This window comes from Xiphophorus maculatus, chromosome 16 (assembly GCF_002775205.1).
Source record: "Xiphophorus maculatus strain JP 163 A chromosome 16, X_maculatus-5.0-male, whole genome shotgun sequence".
NCBI classification, from domain to species: domain Eukaryota; kingdom Metazoa; phylum Chordata; class Actinopteri; order Cyprinodontiformes; family Poeciliidae; genus Xiphophorus; species Xiphophorus maculatus.
The window spans coordinates 21,343,669-21,359,941 of NC_036458.1; the positions used below are offsets into that span (position 1 = coordinate 21,343,669).

The following is a 16,273-nucleotide window of genomic DNA, read 5'->3' on the forward strand; positions in this document are numbered from 1 at the left end:
GCTCCAAGTTACTCCTCAAGTCTATTAAGGTTTACCTCAACAGCGCAATAAAACAATGCAGAGACAACAGTCTTAATGAGAGAGAGCACAACGATAAAAATGGCATTTTATAAAAAGTTTTAATTGAGGCAAAACAAAAAAATAAAAGAAACCATAGAAGAAATTGAAATCAAAACCCCCCTGTCCCATAAACTGACAATAAAAATAAACGTTTTTGTGAACAAACGTGCAGAGCTTTCAAATCAACAACGAAGTACGTCTACTTCCAAATAAAAAGACTGGATCCACAAAGAGGAGACTTCTGTTGGTCTGGAGGGGTGAGGGCTCATCTGGACTGCTCGACTGGGCGGGGGGGGCAAAGGAGAGACGCGTCAAACATCTGCAGACTTCTAAAAAGCAGTAAACACCTTTAAGCTGAGCTGTGGTGGGAACTTACTGTAAGAGGAGATGTCGATCTCATCCGGCAGCTCGGCCACGTTGACTTCAAAGCGGTCCTGCACGTCGTTCAGGATCTTGGCGTCGGTTTCGTCCGACACGAAGGTTATGGCCAGGCCTTTGGTTCCGAACCGACCGGCACGGGCGACCTGATTGTTAAATAAACAACAAAAAAAACCCAAACACCTTAATATCCAAACAGAAAAGAAATTCCTGGAATATTTCAAAATGGCCGAGAGAGAGAAAGAGAGAGGAGGAAGGAAGGCCAGTTTCTCACCCTGTGCAAATAGGTGTCTGAGTCTTCGGGCATGTCGTAGTTGAAGACGATGTTCACCCTCTCGATGTCCATCCCTCGGCCAAACAGGTTGGTCGCCACCAAGATCCGTCTCTGGAAGTCCTTGAACTGCTGGTAGCGAGAGAGTCTGCGAGGAGAGCAGGAACAAAACGATTTATCGTTTAAAAAATAAAAAATTGGACACATTTTGCAGATTTTTCATTTAGCCACTTGCACCTTTTTTTTAAACAGCATTTGAAATATATGTAAAAAAAAAAAAAATAATTAAATTACTTTTTCAAATAAGAAAACAAAATTGTATTACCTAAAATGCAACAGCATTCTTTTAAAGAATGCTCCTATTTGCAACAAAGGATGCATCTGGAGTTAAAAAAAAAAAAAAAAAAACAGTCTACTTTTGGATTAATAATTGGATAAAAAAAACGAATCTCAAACATAAAACCAGAATTTGAACCATTGAGGAGTTCTGTGTGGACCATATTTACAGACAAGGTGATTTTTTTCCATCTTAAATACAAAATATTCATGTTCTTTGTAGTTCTGCCTCCCTACTGTGTTGTTCCTTCAGCAGATGGCCATTTCTTGGGTTTGTATTCTCCAGTTAATGGATTACTAAACTAGTTGACGATTTCAATAATTGATTAATCATTATTAATCCCGATAAATCACCACACAATCAAGATTAAGTCAATTACTCGTTTCAACCTTAGTCGGGTTAAATGAAGATGCCTTCTGCTCCCATGAACACATTTAGCTGGTCCAGGCTAGTGTGTTTATCAGTGTGTGAGCAGAGCGGTGAGCTTTCTGAGGGTCTCACCTTTCCTCCTGGACCATTGCTCTGTGGATGGCGATGGCGGGGAAGTTCTGCTCCACCAGCAGCTGAGACAGAGCAATGCAGCGCTGCACAGACTTGACAAAGATCACCACCTAGAGGCAGAGCGTTGGAACTTAGAGGGGTGACGCCAGACTACAAACATGGGTAGGTTTAAAGAGGAAATTTGAACATTTTGAAAGAGAGCCAATTTTCTGCGTCGCTTATTTCTGGAAATGAAACTCGGAATTGTGTAGACTTATGACAGAGTGAAATATTTTAAGCCTTTATGGTCAACATAATGAAAACCCAAAATTCAGTCTCAGAAAATTACAATATTGCTTAAGATAATATACAGCACTCTGAATAACCAGCTTTCGTAGCAAAGACCTTTTGTCACATATCCTGCTTGTGGAGGATGTCAAGGACGCCTGACCAGTCGGCCATCTTGCTCCTGACTGCGTCCTACTGATCCAGACTGAGATAATCTAAAGGCTCAGGAAACATTTACATGTCAATGAGTTTCCAATATTTCAATATAGTTCTGATATCCTGAATTAGGGGTTTTCATTACCTGCAATAGTCGGAACTACGAGAAAAGAAGGCTTGAAATATTTTCGCTTTCTGTAACAAATTTATATTAAATATGAGTTTAACTTTCTGAAACAGGTGACAAAAAAAAAACATTTGTTTTTTTAAATAACCTGAACCTTTCCGCTATCTTTTAGTGTTTTTTGCTGTTTAACTTGAGGAGCTCCATGACGACATCGTGTCAAATGTCTGGCCCGTAGATTTACCTGGTTGAACTCCAAGACGTCCAGCAGGTCAAAGAGCTTGCGGTTTTTCTCGCTGTCCTTCAGCTTACAGTAGTACTGCTGCAGACCGTGCAGCGTAAGTTTGGTCTCGTCGTCCACAAACACCTCCATCGGCTGCAGGAAAAACATGAATGAAAATGAAACAAGACCAAAACAGAAGCTTCTAGTGAATTTCCTCCTTTTATTTGTATTTTCCTTTCCTTACATGGCAGTTTGTTGCACTGCATTTAATTTGGGTGATTTATGACATTGTAAGTGTTGTAATTCTTGCATCCTATACGTAAGAATTCATTACAGATTGCAACACTGCTTTGTTTAGTTCTAGACCAAGTACGTTTCCACCAAAACATTTCAAAGATTTGCTAAAAAAAAAGAAGCTAATTTCTGAGTTTGAAAAGTCTTAAATTTGCTAGAAAAGTCTCAGACATTCAGAGACTAATGCATAATAAATCTCTTTTTTCCTAAAGAAAAAAGAGGAAATTTCTGAGTTTGAAAAATTTCACATCAAAATTATTTAATTATTTATTCTAAACATCTGGAATAAAACACATTAACCAAAAACAATACATCAAAAGGAAATAAAAGCCACAAACAACTGAACCCATAAGTAAAAATGCAAATAAAATAGCCTTTCAAAACATATCTGAAAATTATTGCGCTCATTTACCATGCAATTAATGGATAAACTGCTTATTGTGACAGGCTGAAGTAAACCTCCAAACTTGACAGAAGGCGAAAAAGTTACGAGTTTCTCTTACGTCCTGCATGAATTTGCGGCAGACTGGCCGGATCTCCTTACTCAGCGTAGCGCTGAACATCATGACCTGCTTCTCGTGGGGGGTGATCCTGAAGATGTCCTGCACGTCGCGCCTCATGTCTGAGGGGAGGGGGAGGGAGGAAAACCATAAACACGCTCGCCTTTATCTTCGAACAGTTGGCGACAAACGGGAAGACGTACCGAGCGCCTCCAGCATCTTGTCGCACTCGTCCAGGACGAAATGCTTGACGTTCTTCAGACTCAGGGTCTTGTTGCGGATCAGAGCCAGGGTCCGCCCGGGGGTCCCGACCACGATGTGAGGGCAGTTCTTCTTCAGGGTGTCCTCGTCCTTCTTGATGGCCAGGCCGCCGAAGAACACGGCGCACTTCACGTTGGGCATGTACTTGGAGAAGCGCTCGTACTCTTTGCTGATCTGGAAGGCCAGCTCTCGTGTGTGGCACATGACTAACACAGAGACCTGGTGGGGAGTCGGGGGACACAGAGTGAGACGCCGTGGCGATGGCAGACGTACAAGTTATTTTCCCAAACAGCTTGAAACATCCATTTTTGACTAAGAAAAAGACTAATTTAAAGTTCTAGTTATCAATTAATCAATAGATTATTCTGATAATAGATTAATCAAAAAAAAACTATATATACGGTCCCGTCACGATATATTGCCCCAGAAGTTATTGTGATAAATGACAATATTGTTGTTTTGAGACCATTTTCAAGTAATGCAATGGCATAATAATTCAAGAATACATTGTCAAAGATCAATAAACTTTAAAATCTATTGTACATTTAACACAAGAACTGGAAGACATTTTAAATATTAATAATAAACAAACAAAACAACAGACAAAAGGATTTATGGAGTCTCTAAACAGCTGGTTGAGACTAAAACACCAGACTGAAGACTTTTATCATCTAGTTTCGGGTGGAAAGAGAAAAACAAAATCAAGCAAATCAATATTATTGAGTTTGTTTTAAATTATTATGGAGATAATTATGTCTATTATATGGGAGCACTAATAAATCTGTCCCAATTGTCTTAATTTTGAAATATTGCAATCAATTCTTGAGCAATAAACAGTTGTGTGCTTCAATAACTTTTTATCAATTAAATCAAGGCAGAGTTTATTTGTATACTGGCAATTTTAATCAACATGAAAAGATGATCAATGTTATTTAACGTTAAGTACTCATGTTATGCAGCTGGCATAGGTTTTATACATTTTTTGTTTCCACAAACAAAAATGTCCCTTTGAGGACATCTGTGATCTTTGCGCGGCCCAAAATTATAATGAGTTCTGCACAGTTTGCCAAATCCGACCCAAACCGCTGCGGTCCGCTAAGCGAACTCACCTGTCCGTCAACGGGCTCGATCTGTTGCAACGTGGCCAGGACGAACACGGCCGTCTTGCCCATGCCAGACTTGGCTTGGCACAGGATGTCCATGCCGAGGATGGCCTGGGGGATGCACTCATGCTGGACTGAAAACAGAAACATTAAAAAAAAATCACTAATCAATTCGAGAATCAAAGAGGGAAAAAAATACTTCGGCAGCATATTCATTGAATAATATGTTCCTTGAATGACAATGCAGGTGCAAACAAACAAGCTTAGCCAGAACTTCCACACCTACAAAACACTAGGGTGTGTAATTTCTGCTATGCTGTCCAGCAGTAAAATGTACGAATCACTAGATCTGCCTCCCCCCTCACTGAAACAGCAAGGAAGAAATAAATCTCCAAAAATAAGAGGAGCCAACTCTGCAATCATCCTGGGTATGTGAGGTTCTAACATTTAGACCGTATTCTCCACTAGGATTAATCAAAGAAAAAATATAAATACGGTCCCGTCACGATATACACATATCAAAATTTCATAAAAGAAACAAGCAAAAATGGAAAAAATAAAATAAAAAATAAATAACTAAGATAACTGGAGGAAGTTTGACTTTATTCTGCCACTGCAGTATTTTATAGTTCAAAAAACAAAATAAACATGAAATGTCTCTGTACAATTGGGTGATCTTTTACCTTCAGACGGATGCTCGAAACCACAGTCTATGATGGCCCGGAGGAGCTCCGGCTTCAAGAGGAAGTCCCTGAAGCCGGAGCTGTGGATGGAAACGTAAGACCCCTTCACCTCCTTCTTCCCGGCGGGGGTTGCGCTCTCCGGGGCTCCTTGTGGCTCATCATCCTCCTCATAATCGAGCAGCTCGTTGTCAACGTCGTTCTCAGCCATTATACGCGATTATGGTTTGCCTGGTACACAAACACAAACAAAGCATTACTTATGGAAGTTTTCATTATATAGTACGTCGTTTAATACGTGTCGTGGTTCCGTGAAAGGTCCCGAATTCGCCCACGCTCAATGCCAAAGCAGACCTTGAGTGAAACCATTTGTATTGTCTTAGCCCGGCACGCTATTCAAAACATACTGGTATAAAGTCGACGTTTACTAGCTGGTTTTTACGACCAACAGCATTAGTTGTTGTAGTTTGCGCAAAAAGCGCACTTCGAACAAAATCTGCACGCGAGGGGAAAAAAAGGAAAAAACACACAAATAGGTCAGACAGCGCGTCGTTTTAACTGTTAGCTTCTGCGTGCTAACCACAATGAAAACCTATTGTGTTGCATAACCGTTGTTAACTTAGCGGGTTATACAGTTTAAAATGGACATCTGCTAATATGCTCTCGACATGAGACAGTTATTCCTTGAAGTTAAATTTAGAGATAAACACGGGAGCTACATTTAAAGAAAAACAGCACAATTGACCAGGTGTTGGGGCTGCTAAGCTAAAAGGCTAAGCTACAGCGCTCTAGCGTCAACGTCCGGGTTAAGCTAACAACTATTTCAATTTAACACGGGTTACCTTCTGACAAAATCTAAATGCACGCAATTAAAACGTGAACGTTTAACCATACACTAACCCCGTAAACACTAGAAACTGTAATAATTTAGCTCTACACGGCGCTCATACCTGTACGACGTTAGCGCTGAAATCCACCGGATCAAAACCGCATGGAGAGGCCTCAGTCGGTTTGGACAGGCAACCGGAAGTTCCGCCTACGACTGTAAAATCCTCTATTTCATTGGTGGATTTGTTCAAAGGCAGCCAGCAATTGGAGGAGAGGTGTGCCACAGTTCTTCACGGTCTGAAAAAGCGGGATCGAGCGACGATGGGTTTTGTAGACGGGAGCTCGTAAGGGACATTAACTGGCGGTCTATAATTACACGTTTACGCTTTTAGGCAAGTACAATTAAATTATCGAAGAAGTTGTATACCAAGTAAATTATCTAATTTTAAAGTTGATAAATGTTATTTTTAAATGACACTTAAATTATGTATGCTGGTTAAAATTTAGGGAGGTTGTAACTTGCAATAGAATACATGATTCTCGGGTAATATATATCCACCAATCTCTATGTAAGCACTTAAAACGTTGAGGACTAAAGCATTCGTAACAAAAATAAAAGTGAATAAAATACACAGACAAGTGGAAAACAAATCTAGATTTTTTTTCTTTCAAAGGGCAACTTATATTCACATCACCTCCTTCATTCAAGGAAAGATTTGTGGCTTTCTCAGTGGACCAAGCACATCTTGATTTATGTGAAGATGAATAACAGTTCTTAAAATCACTTGCAAAGAGTAAGTAAAATGTATGTATATTTTTAAAATGCTTATGTACTATGAGAGTCTATGTATTCAAATATATTTTATTTTTGAAAGTTATTTATATCAAATGGTCCCTTCTTTAGTCATCTACATTTGTACATTTACTAAAACAGCATAAAATACTAAATTCAGTTGTAGTGTGTGCACAATTTGTTATTGTTCCAGTTAAGATATGTCATGAAGTAACTAAGTGAAGGCAACCAAAAACAAAGTAACAAAAAGTATTCACAAAATGAAATGTATTCTTCTCAAACCAGAGAATTAAACCACTCTTTTGTTAATACAGACATACATAATCACTAGTGTCATTGTTAGATCCAGAGTTCTAACAATGACACTGTTAGATCCAAAACTCCATGGCAGATGGATGGAAAATGGCCACTGGACTACTGGAGCCAGGGTAACTAAAGTGCCTACCATTAGGACCCGTCCGTCCCGTCCTGGGTTTATGTGCTCTATCTTCCTGGTTTTAGTCAGAACTCCAGCAGCAACGTTCTGGATCAGCTGCAGCTGGAGGATTGATTTGTTAGGCAGACCTGTGAAGACGCTGTTGGAGTAGTCAACGCGACTAAAGATAAATGCATGGATGAGTTTCTCTAGATCTCGCTGAAACATTAGTCCTCTAATGTTCTTCAGGTGATAGAAGGCCGACTTTGTGACTGTCTTTATGTGGCTCTGAAGTTTCAGGTCAGAGTCCATCACTACTCCCAGGTTTCGGGCCTGATCGCTGGTTTTAGTTGTAATAACTGAAGCTGTGCATTGACTCTAGATCTATAACTCTAGATCGTTCCTCTTTAGGTCCAAAGATAATAACTTCAGTTTTGTTTCTGTTCAGCTGCAGAAAGTTTTGGCACATCCACACATTTATCTGTTCTTAATGTAATGTTACATGACTATGTAACATGACTTTGTGTTTTTGATTATGTAAACCACCTTGAAACGTCTTGCTGCTGAATTGTGCTATACAAATGAAATTTGATTGATTGATTGTCAGTGGGTCACATGACATGTGAGCTGTTAAACACTAATCATATTTTTTTAATAAAATATAAAAACATTTAAAATGGGGGAAAAAATTAGTGTACCTCATCTGTAGAGACTGGTAGAACAATTTCACACAGATTCAATTGACTCAATAGATCACATGACCTAGAAGATATTGAAGAGAAATACTATATTTAAACTAAAAAAATAGGTAACAAAAATAAAAAATGAGTTAAAATGGAATACAAATGCATGTGCCTCATATATACAGTTTAGTACAACAATTACGCACTGATTTTTAGTCAATGGGGCACACAATATGGAAGCTTTTGAAGAAAACATTATTTAATATTAAAATTATTTAAATTATCGAATATGACTTGACATTTTAATGTGCGTCTTCATGTAAAATCATGAATTACCACTTTTTTTTATCAGTTGGTCACAAAGCAAGGCATTTATTAACATGTGTTTGACAGGAGTGTTTGGTTTGACAGTCCCTAAGTGAACCTCCAAGCGTTTGAGGAGGGAGCTTGAGAACTGGCTGAAATTAGCGTTCATAAATTGGCTCAACCTTGAGCTAAACGCCGCTTGCTTGGCGGATATTGGAATATTTCATATCCAACTCGAAACTAACTTCACTGCGGTCGGTAACACAATAAAAACACCGGGATAAAGTTGGTTTTGGTCTGTGGCCTGTAAAGATGGCACCGAGCAACTGAACGAGACGTAAACGCCCCACAACGTCTTACGCAGTGACGTTGGTTCCAAAGCTCTATTGGCCAATAGTAGGAGGTGGGCATAGAAGGCAGCTCTCCTCATTAACATAAAGATGCACACGGAGAAGCAGAAAAAGGACAAACAGAAAAAGGAGAGGAGGAAATGGCAAAAGAAAGAGGGCTTGTATAAGGAAAAGACAAAACAAAACATTACTTTTCTTTACAGAAACGCATGTTTATGGGAAATGAAAAGGAAAATATATACATTTCTTGACGGAAACTCGTGTAAGGATAAGGAAAGACTAAATATATATTTCTGCTTTTATTTCTTATTATGTCAGTTTTGGTCCTCCATAGATATACCAAACTGAGATGTTTCCTAATTAAAATGACCAGTGGGTGTAAATATTTTTTGTGCATTGCTGACAATAAAAATATTTAATGTGAACTGACAGTGAGTTGAAATGATAAAAATACACATTGTGATCTTTTTTTTTTTTTTTTTTAAAGTTTCCTACACACGTAGCTCCAGTTTTATCTCCTTGATGCTGCTATTAATCCATATAACATAAAGCAGACAACTTCATCCTGGGGTTAGCTTCAGAATTGACTAGTTTTAAATGCGTGCATGTTTCTTAAAAACAATTTTAATGCATCATTCTAAGACGTCTTTTGCTCTTGTCAAAAATGTCAAATTAAGCTAAACAGGTAATTAAAGGTACAGTAGCTCCTCTGCCTTCTCCTATTGCTAACTAGAAAAAAATCAATCAGAGCCAGGATTGGTTTTCTTTATAGCTGTCAATCACCTTCCATGTGGCCCCACCCCCTTCCAACTCCCCATTTTCTATCTGCTAATTAGCATGGTCACCGATGACGACGGATAAACGGTTTTCCTGTAATGATAAGTTGTTTCTTCGCCATTAGCACATTTAGCAGCAGGTACATAAAGTTGATTGACAGCACTAAGACCCTCCTCCTGGCTCTGATTGGTTGTTTTTGGGACAGCAAAAAAAAATGTTTTTGGGATTTAAGAAAAATGTAAAAAAAAAATTATATATTTTTCATAAAAGTTATATAGTGCAGCTTTAAAAAGAAGTACATTAAGTCTAGTTAAAACTGTAAATTTTGCTTAGGTGTTGGGACACAGTCGTCTATAAACCTTATATCTGTGACTCTAGAGCTGCAGAGAAGCTCCACTGAGCGGGAGAGTACGGGAAAGTGTCCGACTCTGGCCTGGAGTGATCCTCAAAGTATCCCTTGCTGGTGGGGTAAGAACGGCTCAGGAAGTCCCTGACGTGTGGAGGCAAGGAGAGGAAGAGCCACCTCTCTACCAGCAGCCCACCTCCACAGAGCCCCAAACAGCAGCCCAGCTCAGCAGGCAGCTCTTCCAGACTATTGCTGCGCAAATCCAACCTGTACAGGTGGCTCAATGCTGAAATTCCCCCAGGCAGTGAACCGATTGAGTTGCGAGACACATTTAGGATGCGTAGTTCTGAGCAGCTGAAGAGGTCAGAGGTTAGGCTCTCTAACCTGTTTCCACTCAGGTCTAGTTCTGCCAGCAGCCCCAATGCCTTGACCTCAGAGGGCAGCTCAGGTATCAGGTTGCCAGCTAGCAGCAGCCGACGAAGCCGGTGGAGCGTGAAGAGCCCCGGGGGCAGACTCTTCAACTGGTTGTTGGACAGATCCAAAAGCTCCAAGCCTCGAAGGACGCCGACGGTGGGCGGCAGCGCCAACACACGATTGTAGGCGAGTTTGAGGCAAGAAAGACGCTGCAGGTGGACCAGACCGAGCAGTTCCTCCAGGGTTCTCAAGTTGTTGTGCTGCAAGTCGAGCGTCTGGAGGCGAGTCAACGCGAGCAAGGCCGAGGGCAGGCGGTCCAGCTGGCAGTCCTGCAGCCAGAGTTCTGTCAGGTCCGCCATTCGCTTGAGTCCCGTCAGCACAAGCAACCTTGCGCCTTCATTGTGTATCTCCAGCTTCACCAAGCTTCCTGCCACCTCGCACAGCTCTGACGGAACCCTCTGCAGCATCCCGTGGATCACCAGAACCCGGAGGTGCCGGAGCTGCCGCAGGCTCCCCAGAGCCCAGCCGTGACCGACGCCGCCCTCGCTGCCCAAGCGACCCGAAAGGTGGAGCTCATGCAGGTTGCGGAGGGAGAGGACCCAGCTGGGGATCTGTGACGCCTGAGCGAAGGTGATGTGGAGAATCTCAAGGCGTTCCTGGAGGACAGCGAGCGCACCGGGATCCGCAGCCGCGGGGCAGTGGTAAAGGTGGAGCTCCCTGTGTGAGTGTGTGTGTGGGAATCAAAGCAAGGGAATATGAACAGTAAAGAAGATGATCAGGGCCACTGAAAAAAACAACTCTAACTTTAATCTCAGAATTTTTAGTTTTTCTTGTCAGAATTCTGGAGTTTTTCCTCAGAATTCTGATTTTAATGAGAGAATTCTGTCAGAATACAGAATTTTTCTCTCTCAAAATTCGGACTTTTTTTGTCAGAATTTTGACTTGAATGTGAGTATTCTGTCAGAATTCAGAATTTGTTTTTCTCAAAATTCTGACTTTGTTTTTTCTGTTTTCTCAGAATTCAGAGAAAAATCTCCAAATTAAGTTTGGATTTTTTTCAGTGGTCCCAATTCTCTTCCGTAGGGTAAAGAACATGTGGCTGATATCCTGTACATCTCACCTGAGTGAAGTCATGTTTGCCACCTGCGACGTAAACCTGGCGTCAGCGATGAGCTCCAGTTTGAGGGCCTGAAGCTGGCTGAGGGTGAACAGAGCCGGAGGGAGGCGAGGCAGGGCGACGAGCTGCAGGGTGCTGCAGCCTTCTGCATCCATGCTGGTCAGAGCCTGGAGCTTCTCTTCTCCCCAGTGCCTCTCCAGGCTCTGCTCCAGCAGTCGGCTCTCGCTGACCGGCGACAGAAACACGGAGAGGCGCTGCACCAGCAGCGGGTCGTACTGCTCCAGCATGTGGATGAGGAAGGCCAGGTCATTCATCAGATCGGGAATGTCTTTCAGGGAGTGGAAGGAATATTTTCGAAGACAGCTACGGACAGGTAATGAAACAAGAAAATTTTTCAAATGGAAAGAGAAATGTAAAATAGGACTTAAGGTACTACACATCTAAAAAAACAACTAAGTAACACAGAGAAATACTTTATTAAATAACATTAATATTCTGAGCATTCTCTTTAAAAATGCACCAATAGTGTCAAAGTCAGAGACTTCTTTGACACAGCCTCATATATTTTATTTTGTCATTTTTCTTCTCTTTTTTTGCTTCTTTTTGTATTATTTATTCTTGTGTAATTTTATATAAACATACGTAGAGGTATGTGACTACATGTTTTATATTCTTTTTGTAATGTGCAAAAGCTTACCTGTACTTCACTTCAAAGAACAATAAAATAAAAATCGACGCGAGTCCTAACCTGCGAAAACTCCAGCTGAGGGTGTAAAAATTAAGAAGCGCATAAATCCCTAGAAGGATTAGGTAGGTCACAAGCAGCTTGCGCAGGAGGGATGAGAGCGAGTGGACGCATTCGAAGGTTGTGTAGCCCACTAGCGTTTGCTCTGCAGGCTGACAGACGTGGCTGAAGGAGAGGGAGCTGAGGAATGGGACGGTGTAGCTCATGATCAGCGATACCATCAGCAGCTTAAATATCGTCTGAGCCAAGTAAACCTGGAAAGACAAAACAAGACTTGCAAATGTAAAATTGATAGCATAGCATTATTGGTATGTTGGTTAAAGGTGCAGTATGTGACTTTTATTTAATATATATATATATTTGAATATTTGTTAAAACTTCCACCATGTAATGACATTATGAGACAGATAGTGTGTGAAAAGTTCAACTCCGCCCTGAGCTACATTCTCCATCTGAAGAAATGCACAGCTACCAACCAGAAACAACCAATCAGAGCCAGGAGGAGGGGCTTAGCGCTCTCCATCTGTCTCGTGAACACGCTGCTAAATGTTCTAATGGCAGAAAAACAACTTATCATTAAGGGGAAACCTTTTATCCCCCGTCATCAGTGGCCATTTTAATTAGCTTTAGCATTTACGGCAGCGATAGCGCTAAGACCCGCCTCCTGGCTCTGATTGGTTATTTCTAGTTAGCACTGAGAGAAGGCAGAGGAGTTTGATTTTTCTGTCACGACATGGTGAGAGTTTTAACAAAAATGTAAAAAAACAAACAAACAAACAAAAAAAATTCATAGAAGTTACATACTGCAGTTTTAAAGCAACATACCTGGCTAGAAGGTTGCCAGAACTTACAAAGTTTTCCAAACAACAGACTACAGTTATGTAGTTCCTGTACCTTATAAATGACAGCGGAGCTTTCGCAGTGAGACCGAAACTTCCTGACTCTTTCAAACAGGGCCCTGGCCTGTTCTCCATCACTTTTATCCAGACTCAATACCTGCCCGGGGCGTTCACTGTTCACTGGAGGCTCGGAAGAGCACAAGTGCGTCTCAGAGCCGAGGGACACAGACGACATGGTGGAATTAGAGGAGACCGTGGAAGGGCAAGGAGAAGGTGGGTAGGCCGACTTCTTCAAAAGCGGGCTGTCTGTGCCAGAGTCTGTGCTCGAGTGGCCCGTACGGGCCGGCGCAATCGAAAACCAAGCTGCGGACGCGGCGGCGTGGCGGGGTGGTCTCTCCAGATCTCGGATGTTTTCCTGGCGTGCAGCTTGGGACAGGGCCTGGGACGTCCAGGGGGACTCGCAGCATTTTGCCAAAATGGACAGGAATTGTTCTATGCGGGAAGAGGTGTGAGGGAAGTACAGCCAGAAGGAGCCGCTGGTGGCCAGCAGCAGAGACTGCAGCAGGGCCATGTAGGGGAAGAAGCGTGAACAGAAGGGTAAAGCTTCGTGGTAGCACACCTAGACGGACAAAACATTTCCATAAGGTGAGGCAAATTAATGGCTACAGCTATGCCATATTAACCACAGTTTTAGAAAACCTGCTGCCTAACAATACTTTCCAGGTAATAATTATTTCTGGCCATTGCCTTTCTGTGTAATTCTCATCTCCCTTCTGTACTCCATCTGGGCTTTCTCTCATTGAAGTGGATTCCTAAGGTAGAATTTCAATCGATCAGCGAACAGCAGGAGAAGTTATGAATGATGTCATTGATTTTCTATGCTGTTTTAGAATTGTGATCTGCTTGTAGTCTTAGCAATGGCATCGGATGAAGTTAACAAAGCCATTAAATTCATGTTGGCCAAAACATTGAATTAACGTCAACAGCCATCTTGTTCGGCTTGGCACTTCTCTCTTTGCAGTGGAGGATGATTGCTTGTAGCGCAGCCAATTTCCAGTAAGCTTCCTAATGTGGAACCGGCACATTACGTTAGCTAAAAGTTAGCAACTGGGTAAAATTGACACTTCAACACAGTCCACACCTCCAGGAAGCAATTGTTTTGTCAATAGCTGAGAGGTCAGACCTTCTGCACAAAGCAAAGCGTAGAAAAAGGGGCTGGGTTTTTACTAGACTAAGGTTTAGACCACAATCATTTATGGGTTTTGCAGGAAAGATAGAATCCAATACATTTAATGTTGGTAACTCAGTGAACGTAGCATCCCAAAACAACCCATTACTTCAACAGTTTATCCTTACAATCATATATAGCCCAAAGGTAAATAACGATACCTGGCTAACATAAATGTACTGCTGGTAGACCAGATGTGTGCGGCGTCCCTGTGCAGGTGACTGGAGATTCGGGCCGATGCTGTGAGGAACATGCAGAGGGGCTTCAGAAGACGCAAGGACTGCGTCGCTGCCAACTGGTGGATGAACACCGTCGCTTGCGTTGAAAGGCGGTTCAGAAGGAATGCACACCACCCTGTCTCTGGACAGCTGCACAGTACAAGCCAGGACGGACGTCATCAGCATCAGGACCACCAGGTAGTCCATGAAGATCTCCCACCAGGGCTTCAGCAGCTTCCACGTGTTCTGCTGCGGTTCCACAGGCGCCAGTTCCGACAGGGAGAACATGGTCCAGTCTGAAGGATGTCTGTGAGATACTTGTTGGTTAAACTAAACACTACTCAGCTATCTTTAGTTAAACTCTCACAGTTAGAGAACATCAACTTTGTTTTGTCCTACCTGGCTGAAAACTTGCTCCACAACTTTTTAAAACTTTTTAGCAACTCCACCGCTTTTCCTCCTCTGCCACTTTGGAGAGAGTTGAGGCCGGAGCGCTCCGGTTCTGCGGTGAAAAACAAACTCCTACTGAGCTGGCCGACACGCCGGCTTTTCAAGTGTTGCCATAGAGACGGAGAATATGCTGCTGAGAATTCCAGTTCAGGCCCGGGACCTCATGGTCTGCTGCACGCTTCACCAAAGCCTCGAACTCTTTTCAAACTACACAGGGGAATACCATGAGGAGTTCTATGTTAATGCATTGTTAGAAATATGGTTTAAAAGTCTATTACATGTTCACTCACCAACACTGAAAATGATGCAAAATATGCTTTTTGCTCATTTTATTTAACGTACAAAAACTGAGAAATATATTAGTTTCTAGCAACATAACTAACCTGGAGAAGTACGCTAAATGAGGACCTGAACAGTTAACGTTCTTAAAGAATAAACTGGATTACAGGCAGATTATGCATGTAAACTAGTCCTAGTCAAGCATTTATAGAAATAATCATAAACTCTCTAAATAACACCTATGACAGTGGCCTATGTCTGCTGAATTCAGTGCCTTGTCAAAGTTAATATATAAAACAATACTCTTTTCACATCTTGTTATATTAAAGCCACAAACTTTGATGCATTTTTGGGTATCTTTTATGAAAGACCAATGCAGAGTAGTTCTTAATTGTGAAGCGGGACAATACAAGGAGTGTGACAAACATTTGTATTTACCCACTTTTACAGCCAAGTACATTTAATAATATCTCAAGCTCATTCTTAGCAGATAATTTCACTTACAAAGATATTTTTTCTGTTACAAATTAAATAACCTGATGGAACAAGTATTTTATTTTATTATTTTATTTTTTTTAACCAATTTTAAGAAACAATTAACTTAAAATTAGCTGATATCTTTCTGAAAAGTTACTTAGAAGATAGTTTTTTATTATTCCAAGTGTACTGAGATATTTGCACTAGAAACTAGACAAAAACACTTGGTACTTCAAACTGACATTTAGCTAAGTTAGCTTAGTTTACATAACTTAGCTTACGTTTAGCTACTTTAGCTTAAACTTTGCTAATTTAGCTGAACGTCATTGCTTAAGTTTTACACAAAGTGATAAACATCATTACTGACCGTTCATGATAGGTCAGTACGCAGACGCTTTGAAAATGATACGTGTATCCGGTTTAGTACCACATACGGAAGTGGCACAAATGTATTTTGGGTGAAAAGATTGGAATTGCGTCGTTCTTACAAAAGTTCGGAAATGTTGGATGTGGGAATTTTCCTGCTCTGTGAACGTAGCCTTTGACTGGTCAGAGCTGACAGACCACTCATTGAAAATACTTAATTTTATGTTGTAAAAACAAAACAAAACAATAAAAACATGAAGTGAAGTAAAAAAGAAAAAAAGTATATATACCAATATTTTTATATAGGTACTTAAGGGTCAAAACTGGCAAAAATTCAAATTCAAAAATACTTTATTGATCCCAAATTAAATTAAATTAAGAAGTTATTTTATAAGTTATCCCCCCACGTTCACTTTCACAATCTACTTCTTATTGATTTTGGTCGGCGTTGTAAACAAAGTTCCCTCATTTTCCAGCAGAGGGTGCC

At 41.1% G+C, this 16,273-nt stretch overlaps 2 protein-coding genes across 2 annotated transcripts; both read right to left on the reverse strand.

The window, feature by feature from the left end:
- Positions 1–100: 100 nt before the first annotated feature.
- On the reverse strand, positions 101–6,209 carry LOC102223204 (ATP-dependent RNA helicase DDX39A-like). The gene is made up of 10 exons (XM_005802799.2): positions 6,106–6,209; positions 5,159–5,386; positions 4,482–4,609; positions 3,315–3,591; positions 3,115–3,233; positions 2,339–2,470; positions 1,548–1,657; positions 713–857; positions 437–584; positions 101–342 (listed from the first exon to the last, which is right to left on the reverse strand). Exons 2-10 carry the CDS (start codon positions 5,364–5,366, stop codon positions 326–328), a joined length of 1,284 nt encoding a protein of 427 aa, XP_005802856.1. The 5' UTR covers positions 5,367–5,386; positions 6,106–6,209; the 3' UTR covers positions 101–325.
- Positions 6,210–9,571: 3,362 nt separating this feature from the next.
- Positions 9,572–15,794, reverse strand: LOC102230726 (volume-regulated anion channel subunit LRRC8D-like). Its single transcript, XM_023349233.1, has 7 exons — positions 15,788–15,794; positions 14,614–14,824; positions 14,158–14,521; positions 12,824–13,387; positions 11,933–12,183; positions 11,188–11,547; positions 9,572–10,784 (listed from the first exon to the last, which is right to left on the reverse strand). The coding sequence occupies exons 1-7, from the start codon at positions 15,792–15,794 to the stop codon at positions 9,668–9,670; spliced, it is 2,874 nt and encodes a 957-aa protein (XP_023205001.1). The 3' UTR covers positions 9,572–9,667.
- Between the last annotated feature and the right edge of the window lie 479 nt (positions 15,795–16,273).